The 10284-nt window shown below is 53.9% G+C and overlaps 1 protein-coding gene across 1 annotated transcript; it reads left to right on the top strand.

Annotated features, from left to right (window-relative positions):
- Positions 1–7532: 7532 nt before the first annotated feature.
- ASB12 (ankyrin repeat and SOCS box containing 12) lies at positions 7533–10258 on the top strand (the record flags this gene model as incomplete). Its single annotated transcript, XM_082323073.1, is given in 3 exon segments — positions 7533–7559; positions 7561–8356; positions 9375–10258. Coding segments are annotated over 3 exon segments (957 nt in total). The 3' UTR covers positions 9509–10258.
- Positions 10259–10284: the final 26 nt, after the last annotated feature.

Here is a 10284-nt window from a genome sequence, read left to right as displayed (position 1 = left end):
CCAGGTCAGTTCAGCAGCGGTTCGGCCTTTAACCCTAAATGCGAATAGCCCCGAACCGTCCGTCGTCGGTCGGGGCGGACAGACGCAAGGACCAGAGCCAAGCCCCAGACCTCGTACCCAGCCCCGGTGAATGTTTTCCACTGCACTGTGCATCCTAAAAACGGGTATTTCTTTCCTATGTATTAAGGCAAAAAATACGCCTGACACTTGGGTATACTCAGTCCCCAGATGTTTCAAGTCTTTTTTTTCCTTCTTGCTAATTTTAAATGTTCTTAATGGTGCCAGTGAAATCCTTCATTTACCTAAATTAGACTTGCCTTGCATTTAATTGGATTATTAGCATTAGCGCTGACTAGAATTGATAAAGCTGTAATTTACATTTGGGGAAAATTTACTGTCTGTCTGACAGCATCGTCGCTGCGGGTGATTTGAAACTGCCCTGTCGGCGCTACCTGTAGCTTTGCGGGGGCAGGTTCCGCTCCGAGTCGTCGCAGGAGTATTGCTGAAGACTTGTTCTTAACGAACTTGTGCTGAGTAAAATACTGATCAGGAAACTTAATTGGAGGCACGGACTGGAAAATCACTGGTTTAAGGTGAAGCCTGCTGTTCTAAGTTCAGATTGAAAAAGCAAGTTACATTAACCTGCTTTCTCGTTGAGGTTCAGGTTCATGCGCGCCGAGGCCACCTTCAAATGTTGATCCATCTTTCCGCGTCGGTGCGTTCTTTGCTGCAGTAGAGCAATAATACTTGGGTTTTTTGGTAGCAATGCAGCTTTGCACTCACATTTTATCCCATTCAGTCACCCAGCAGTTAAAGATGCCGGTGAGGATTTGCTAGAGAAATATCGGTGTTGAGGCTTCATGCGTGTACGTACAATGGATAAACTCCTCTGATATTGAAGCGAGACTACAAATTTGGGGGTTGATGACTTTTTAAAAGGGGGAAAAAAAAAAAGTCAACTCAGCCTAGCAGCAGAAAGAGCATTTTTGTATCTGTTTGCACAGGCAAGGAGGGGAGGTACTGTCATTGCGCTCAGCACGGCGCAGGGGCAGGATTGAACCTTCACCGTAGCCCTTCGCTGCCGAGAGGGGACCGCGCTCGGTCCTGGCGTGGGTCCGCGCGGCTCGGCCGGCGTGTGGGGCTGCGGCAGGTCCTCCCCCGCTCAAATCCCTAACCAAAGGGCCGTTTTGTCCTGAATAATGTTTCTTTAACGATAGGCAGCAGGTGTGTTAATTGTAACTTCTCTCTAAATTCAAGTGTTCTCCTGTAACTTGTATTTTCTTTCGCTTGGGGGGAGTGGAGGGGATGGGGGGGGGATGCAAAACCCAGCAGCCTTAGGAGTAATAACCTGTCTGTGAGCCAGACCAGAGCCCTGATTCCCATGGCTCTGTTGCAGTGGTTTTGGGAAAAGGGAACGCTACTTACGGGATCTGGTTTTTTTCCTCTCTCTCTCAACAAAGAACAGATCTTGGAGCCTGCTCGGCTGCGGGAGAGAAGCAAGGAACCCAGTGTGAGTGGTTATCAATAAAAAAAAATATATATATATATATAAAAGCTCTCTTGCAAAAAGACCAAACGGGTATGGATCTGCAGCATTAGCAGGCGCTGCTCTTGGCCGATGGCTTCGCAGGCTCGCGCCGGGGGCCAGGCAGGCGTACGGACCAAAGGCTGAGGCTGACTTGACACTCCAAAACTGGAGTATTCTGCAAGCGTTCTGGTTTTTGTACGGTGCCCAAGGGCAGTCCCCTCCCTGGTGAGGCGCTCGGAGGGACTCGGGCAGCACAGAGACTTTCACAGATCTTACCTGACAAAGGCGAAACCGGGGAGAGGATGAAGATACGGGGAGTCCACTTCCCATTTTAAGGAAATCTGGTCCAATTCTGGTGTTTTATCCTATTCGTATGTCCCTTCATACAGCATTTTGGAACTTGATACTTTCCTTTTCCTGCTTATTTGAGGTGGTTATTTTTTTTTTTTCCCCTCGGGATGACCAGTAATGTTTTGAAAGCAATGATTTTTGTTGCACGGTGATCCAGTGCGCGCGTGGCTTGAGAAAGTGTTTGGGGTAAACCTGGCAATTCACACGGATCAGAAATTCTGTTCCTGAAAGGTGGTCGTCGCCGTCCTACCTGCTGTAGGAGAATCCTTTAAGAGCAGGTAGTTCTCCCATGCCTGCTCTTATTGCCTGATATTTTGAATAATAAAAAAAAAAAAACTTATTGAACATATGGTCTGTGATCTCAGGGCAAAGATGCTCTTGGGGGTGGCATGACTCAGAGCGGATTAGTAGAGTTTTACTTCTTCCTGAAAGCTTTGGAATGAAACCCAGCACATTTTACTATTGTAAAATAAAAGCAGAGAAGACCCCCTTAGCTCTCCCAGGAATAACTTCCAAGTGTTGCCAGCCCTGGAGCACACAGAAGAGCAACCGGGGCAAACAGGCAGATTTATGTGAACGATCAGTGTTGTGCAGATAACTCGCGTAACGAACAGTGGGCTTTGGGTTCTGTATTTCAGGTCCTTAATCATGGAATCGTTAAGGTTGGAAAAGACCCTTAAGATCATCGAGTCCAGCCGTTAACCCAGCACTGCCAAGGCCACCACTAACCCATGTCCCTCCCCGGCTTTTAAATCCCTCCAGGGATGGGGACTCAGCCCCTGCCCTGGGCAGCCTGGGCCAGGCCCTGACAGCCCTTTGGGGAAGAAGTTTTTCCCAATACCCACCCCAACCCTGCCCTGGCGCAGCTTGAGGCCGTTCCCTCTCGTCCCATCGCTTGTTCCTGGGGAGCAGAGACCGACCCCCCCGGCTCCAGCCTCCTTTCAGGCCCTTGCAGAGAGCAATCGCCTTCTTAATGATCATCTTAACGATCATCTTCTCACGCCGGTTTGCAGCTGCTGGCTCCAGTGCATCCTCGGACCTAAAAGGAAAGGGGCTCCTGGAAGGCGGTGGGAGCCGTCTTGCAACACCACCGAACCTCTGGGGCTCCGATGTTGCCGAAATTCCTCGAGGAATTACAGCTTGTGGAGGAGAAGAAACAGTTCCCGGATTTTTTCCTTCAGTTCTAACTCCGTATTTTGTACGTTAGTGCACCCATCGAATTGAGAAGTGCCGAAGAAGGGGCCCTGGGAGCTGTGGCCGTGCGGGTGCGCACGGTGTCGGCAGGGATGGTCCGCAGGTGTCCGTGCTCGCTCGTGGTTAATCCCTGAATCGCGCGGCTGCTGGAGCCGGCTCCAGGCCGGGTGGCGAGAAGGTGGCCAGCAGAACAGGCAGGCGTCGGCGCCCGAAAGCTGCGAGCGGGCGTTGTGAGCACCGAGGGGAGCTCCCAAGTTCAAAGGCTTTGCTGCGGCTTGGCAGTGGCTTACAGTTCAAAGGCGGGAGTCAGAAGCAGCCCCGCGCAATAACTGTGCGTTTCCGACCTTGAGGACCGTTAGTAAATCCTTAATCCCTGCAGAATGATTTATTTGGTGCTGTTTAGCGCTAAACTTTTAAATCGGAATGCTTAGCGGTGCTAAATCAGAAAGCTCATTACCTCTTTTCAGCTGCGTTAATAACTATAATCTCTTTAATGGAAGCAACTTTGTTGGGCGAGATTTACCTTCCCAAAAAACCTTCTTGACTGGCACTAAATATACTTCTGCCCTTAATTCTTCCCCAACGAACGGGGAGCCGCCCGAGGAGCTGCTCTGCCCGGAGCACGGGCCGGGGCAGCCAGCGGCTCGGGGGCAGCCCGCTCCCGCTCGGAGCTCAGGCCGAAGGTGAAGGCTTCTCCCGGCTCCGCAGCCTTCCCCGCTGTTTGAAGCGTTGGGAAGCTTCTCCGAGCTGGGCCAGACTTATCAGTCGCCTCTCCTTGGGCTCCCATTTGGGGCTTATCCGATCTCCCGATTTAAATGCTCGGGCGGGACGCTGTTTGACCTGTCTCTTTGGCTGCTCGGGGAGCACAAGGAGCATTTCCATTTGCGTTCTTCCAGTGGAGGGTGGGTTTATCAGCGAGGACTTCATACGCTTTGCTGCATTAGTATTCGGTTTAATCTCTTCCTTACCCAAGAGCTGATCTTGTTTCTAAGACTTCTTTTCTTGGTTAACAACTAAGCAGCAGCAGCAACAACAAAAGAATATGCAGTTTATCGTTACATTTTCCGTTCAAGGATTTTCCTTTCATCTCTAAGTTCCCTTACAGTTTCCTACCTTTCATATTTTCTAACATGTGTTCGTTCTGTTGTCTGTATCCCCTTTTTCTCCCGTTATAATACACTGTCTTCTTAATTGCTGCTTTTATTTCTGCGTTTTGTTGAAGGGGTTTCCAGCCAGGCTTGGCTTTTCTGACTGCAGCAGCCCTGTTGTGGTTGCAGCTTCTTAATGCTTAATAAACCTTGAACTCCCCGCTTTTGCTCCGATGTTTATCCCCATTTCTCCTACTCAATAATTCCATTCGTAGTGTTGACTTTGGGAAATTGAGCTTTTTGAAGTGACAATCTATTTTTGAGTGAGTTTATGAGGAAGCCAGAAGTCCAAACCCTATCAATACTGAACATTTTGCTGCTCTCCATGCTTTTCACAGCGTGACGACAAACTGCGAGTGCGGCGGTGATGGCGGCGGCATCGTAAATGTTTTGCAGAGCCCCTGATTTTGCTTCTTGCAGCAGTGGAGATTTTTCTGCGGGATAATTCGGTTCCCCTCTCGCTATCTAGTCCTGCTGATAACGCTGCCTCAAACTGTCAGACCGTTCCTGCTCCGCCGCCGAAAAGTTTGGAAAAGGTTTAAAGGGAACTGGATAAAATACGATTGCGCTTACCGGCTGACAGCTTTTGATAAGACAGCCCAAGCACTGCTTCCCACTTGTTTTTTTTGCCCCTGCAAAGTTTTCTGCCTTGCTCTGTGCTGCTTAATTTTACGAAGCCAAAGCAGCGGTTTGTGCTGGCAGGTTTGGCTGGGAGGGAAGCCTCGGGAGCAGCTCGGGCGCGAAATCTGGACCCTCTTCGGTGCCTTTTGTCCTTCTCGTCTTCAATAAACAATTCTGGATGTTGCGAATGGCCATTTGTATTGCTCTGAAAGTGGAAAAGGCGGTCGGGAGAGGGGTTAAGAGGGGATCCATGGGGCGACTGGCAGCACCCAAGATAACGCGGAGGCCGGTGCCGCAGCAGGGAACGCGCTGCCCTGGCTGGGGACTCAGAAACTCCCGCTACCCTGTGATTTCTGCAGGGAATCGGTGAAGCAAACACTCTGTGTCTGCTCGGATGGGTCAAGCAGCCTCCAGCACCTGTCCCAGCCTCCCCCCGCCTCGCTGCCCCTCTCTATATTTATCCAGGGGGAACTTTCCAAGAATGGAAGTGGTAAGATAAAACCCCTGAGGGGCTAAAATTAGCCCCAGCGCCCTGGCCCTTCTCCCCGCGGTGGCATTTCGGCTGCGAGCTTGACAGCCTGCGTCGTTGCGGGCGCACAGAGCGGGCGTCCATCCCCGAGACAGCAAGATCCTCTCTCTTTCTCTCCTCCTTTTTTTTTTTTTTTTTTGTTTAATCCGAGGGAGAACTCGCCATGGGACCGCCGCTGCCTCGCCCGCCCTGGCTGTGAGCATCACCTCCCTCCCAAAGGTAAGGCAGCAGCACGACGACGGCTACGCCGCATCGGGCAATGGAAGGTAACGTGGTTACCCGTTGTAAAAGCGTGAGCGTGTTCTCTGTCACCTTTAGCTCCAGTCATAACCCCCGTTTTGGGGTCTGCGGAGGCATGGACAGCTTCCTTCAGCCCAGGAGGTGACAACTCTGGTTTGCGCTCTTCTGGTTGAGGAACATCGGTGAGCTCCCCATGTCAGTGCTTACGCCGTCAGAGTAACGTCCCTCTGGGGATGTTTATTTGTGTGTTCAGGGAATGGTACAGCTGGTTTTTTACTTTTCCAGATTATTTCCCTTGGCAATATAACTGGGCCTTCCTTTGGAATCAAATCTGCGATAAACCCCCCGCCCCATTAGCCACGTAGGTGAGGGCGTTCCAAAGCTCCAGAGCTCATTACCAGCGCCTCTAATGAATAGCAGTAATAATTTCACATGTTCCTACAGAAATTGTCTGGGTTAGCCTAACAGGTGGAAGCGCGGCGGAGCTTTGCCGTCGCTCGCTGCCATCAAACTTGCTCTACTTAACCAGACGCGAGGCTGCGCAGGTGGCCTTGCGCGGGGGGCTCCTCCGAGCTCGCGCGTCTTGCCACCGCAGGCGGATGTGGGGCGAGCCTCCCGTGGCTGCCTCGTTACCGCCAGGCTCGTTAGCAGAAAGAGGCTAATTGCTCGGTGCAGCTCCTTGTCTCCTCCAAGGGAGGATCAGAGGAGCCTCTTGGGGAGACGGAGCTCTGCCCCTGCCGCCTCTCCCCGAGGAAATCCGAGATGCTACGGGGCTGCGGCGCGGCGAGAAATTCCTCTGCCCTTCCCGGCGGGCGGCGTTTCCCAGCTGCTCAGGTGCCGGCCGGGGCCTCGCATTCCTCTCCCCTGCTGCCGGGAGGCCAGATCCTGCAGCAAGCGCCTGGCAGACGCGTCGGGGTTCGGTCCCAGCTCCGGTGTGGTCGGCTCAGCACCCCCTCGCCTTCCTCCCACCACCCCGTAACCCCTGCTATAAATCCCAGATCCTTCTTGCAGCCGCGCTCCTCGGGCTCGAGTAGGCAGGAGAGAGGAGAGGGTTTGCTGAGTTCAAACGCCGACGTTGTTTAGGGAAGGGCGATGCTGAAAGTCCTTAATCAAACCAGCCACCTTCCCATTCGCTGCATCTCCTATTTTGAAATCCAATCCCGTTAACAAGTGGCAGGGTGTAAAAACCTTGCAACGCTGCCAGCTCCTAAATTAAAACTCCTCCAAGTTTTCCGTGGGTCCCCAAATCCTTGGAAGTGCAGGTGCTGCTGAGGCTCCCACCAGAAGCCTTGGCTGATAAGAAGCAGAGTTGATTCCTGCTCTTTTCCAACGTGCTCTTCGCTCAGCCGCTCCCGCAGAGAGGAGCTGGATGGGGTGACCTCCGCGGGTTAGGGGAAAATGGGTGGCTTCGTCCAGCAGCGGGGTGCAGAGTCCTTGCAAGAGCCCGTGGCCACCCAGGAGCCTCCCTGAGCTCAAGGTGCGAGGATCCCATGGGTAGTCTCCTACCCTTCACCGCCTCAGGGGCTAGCAGTACGGCATTAAATAATTTTAAAAAATAAAGTAAAAGCCTGTGAGCTCCCCCGTGCAGCGTTTGAACTCCAACACTTCGATTATCTCAGCGCGTTCTCGATCACAACAGGCGCAGGGGAGGTGGCCCACGTACGTGCTACAGCAGCGACCTCCGCCTTTGCCTTAGCCCTTCGCCAGTGGGGATTTCCTCACCCGCGGTGGCAGGGCAATAAGCACGTCAGCAGCATCAGACTCCAATGTTATTTGTCTTTCTTTTTTTTTTCCGAATCTTCCTTCACTTGTGTATTAAAAAATAATAATAAAAAGATGGCGTTGGTGTCAGGGGGCTGGTTCTAACCCTGTGGCGGTGGTGTTTTTGTCGTCCCGTAGATCTTTGGCTTTACCATTTACGATGAAAGCGGTACATGGGAGACAGACCAAAAAAAATGAGCCTAATGGATATCACTAAAATGTTCTCCATGCTCCAGCCCAAAGAAGATGAAGAAGACAACGGAGAAAGCGAGGAGCTGAACCGAGCGGTCTCCGAGGACAATTACCAAGCCCTCGATAACCTCTTGTCCCAAGAGAGGTACAGGAGGTTCATCAACCGCAGGAGCGGCTGGGGGGTACCCAGCACCCCACTGCGCCTGGCCGCCACGTGGGGCCGTGTCAGGAGCATGAAGGTCCTCTTGGCCCACGGGGCGGAGGTGGACAGCCTGGACGTGAAGGCTCAAACCCCGCTCTTCACGGCGGTCAGCAACGGCCACCGGGAATGCGTGAAGGTCCTCCTGGATGCGGGGGCCAGCCCCGTCGGCAGCATCTACAACAACTGCTCGCCGCTGCTCATCGCCGCGAGGGACGGGAATGCGGACATCCTGCAGCAGCTCCTGGACCACGGCGCGGAAACCAACGTTCAAGCGAGGTTGCCCGAGTGGGCCGCCAACTCGGTGGCTTGTTCCGGTCCCCTCTACCTCGCCGCTGCGTACGGGCATCTGGAGTGCTTTAAGATGCTGTTGCTTTACGGCGCCGATCCCGACTATAACTGCACCGAGGAGAGGGTGATTGCCCAGATCAAGGAGCCCAAGACTCTGCTGGAAACCTGCCTGAGGCACGGCTGCAGGAGCGAGTTCGTCAAGCTGCTCATTGACTTTGGAGCCAATGTCTACTTGCCCAATGTCACGGTCGACGAGACGGCATCCCGCAGCAAGGGCCTGGAGCTGCTGCTGCAGGCACGAGGTAATCTGCGTGCGTGGCCCCAGGGCTGGAAACGAGCACTAATTTTGCTCGTTTGGGTGCAAGTTGCTTCAGGTTCCCCTTCCCGTTACCTCTGCTTCCCAAAAGCCTTACCCAGGCTTTCCTACAAGCTTCGACTCCCTTTGCAGCATCACTTGAGTGCATGGGTCTCTCTAGCCTTAAACTCTTGGGTATTACCACTATTTTACTCTGAACCCTTACTCCTCCCTCTCCCCCAATGATTGCTGTGTTCAGGCCAAAAAACCCCAGTCTCCGATACTGAACATAGCAAGAGAAGGACATCACGAGGTTATGGAGAAGAGGCACACCACCGATGTAATTGATGATTAAATGATTAAATCCGATGGCTTGGATACCCGTGCTACCGCAGGAAACTCCTAAACCGAATTTCTCGGGGAGAGTGTCATGGGAGGGCTTGTTTTTAATGAATATCCACCAAATGGCCCCATTTCCACTGCTGGCGGCGGCTGGAGGCAGGCTACCTTGCTTTGGGTCTGGGCTGTGACTCGGTGCGGCCACCACGTACGTTTACGTGGTACCTTCCCTCTCGGACTCACCTCGGCGTCTGCTCTTCATGAATATTCCTAGACGCTTGCTAAAGAAGCTGCTCTCAGTGAGGGTCCTCGCTGCGGTCGGTGCTGGGCCGGAGCACGCGGGGATTTCCGCAGCCTGGTTTTTCCACTTAATAGAAATCTGTTGGGTTAAAGGCTGCTTTTCGCCGTTCCTCTCCTTTCTGCTGCTCAATTTGGGCTCTCCTGTACTGCCCATGTCCAGGAAAACTGCACCTCTTTCCATATGACAGTGGAAGATTTCATCTCGGTATGCCCAGCTCCCGTGAAACGCGTGCTGCAAAACTTGCGGCTGAATAAGCAGCCCTAGCAAAGGCGTTCGGTTTTGGTCTGCCGACGTCCCTTGCTTCGGATAATGCCCGGGTCGGAGGGGAGCGGGGTTGTGTTTCTTGAAGGTGACCATCCCATTTTTCCTCCCTCTCCTTACGCAGCTCATCCCAAATCCTTGATGTCTCAGTCCAGGCTGGCGCTGAGACGTCTCCTGAAGCAGGCTGGCCGCCCGCTCGCCCTCGCCGAGCTGGAGATCCCGACGGTCCTGGCGAACTACCTCCGACACCAGCCGTGACGCGCAGCCCGCCACGAGAGATGCCTGCGCCGTACACGTGTCGAGCGCCCGAATTAAAAGCCGCTCTGACATCTGCGCGGTGTGAAACCGCCGTCAATTTGTGGTCGCGAAGTAATTTTTGCTTACGAGGTGTCTCCAAAAAGCGGCGCCCCTGCGAAAAGATGGGAAGGGAAGGGAAGGGGGAAGAAGAGAGAGGAGACCTCAGCTCCGGCTCCGCATCAGGGTGATGGTAGAGCAGGATCGGATTTAGCTGGGTTTGGCTTTAAACCTTCTTTACTGAAGGATTTTACACCTTTAATGGACACTGGTTGGAGAAGGGGCTGGGAAAAGGCGTGGAGGGCAGAGGGAGAGGAGCGATGGCTGCTTTTACCTCCTCCCCTCCTGGGGAAGAGCGGGAAGGAGGGAGGCACGACCAGGCTTCATGGCTGCGGGTTTCCCCCGCAGCGTGGCCTCGGCCGCCTCCAAGCCCCCGTTCCCCGAGGGGTTTCGTAGCGCCTCCTCCCTTCGGCAGCCTGGCGAGGGCAGAAGGGCGGCCGGACGCGGCCGTGCGTGCCCGTCGCCCCTGCGTCCCCGGGCCTGGGGTGCTCCTGCCCCCGAGGAGGCGCGGGTGCGAAGCCCAGCGCTCGCAGGTGCCCGCGCGGGCAGGGGCTGGGATCGGCATCCAGCGGCCGGAGCCCCCAGGCTCCCTTCTCCCTGCCCCGGCTCTGTCTTTAAACATCACCTTACTCGCCTCACAAGTGGTTCATGTTATGGCCGAGGGATCGTTTGCGATTTCT

This window comes from Platalea leucorodia (genome assembly GCF_965183815.1).
Source record: "Platalea leucorodia genome assembly, chromosome: 10".
NCBI classification, from domain to species: Eukaryota; Metazoa; Chordata; class Aves; order Pelecaniformes; family Threskiornithidae; genus Platalea; species Platalea leucorodia.
Note: the sequence above shows the minus strand (reverse complement) of the source record. Positions and strands in the feature narration are given on the sequence as shown.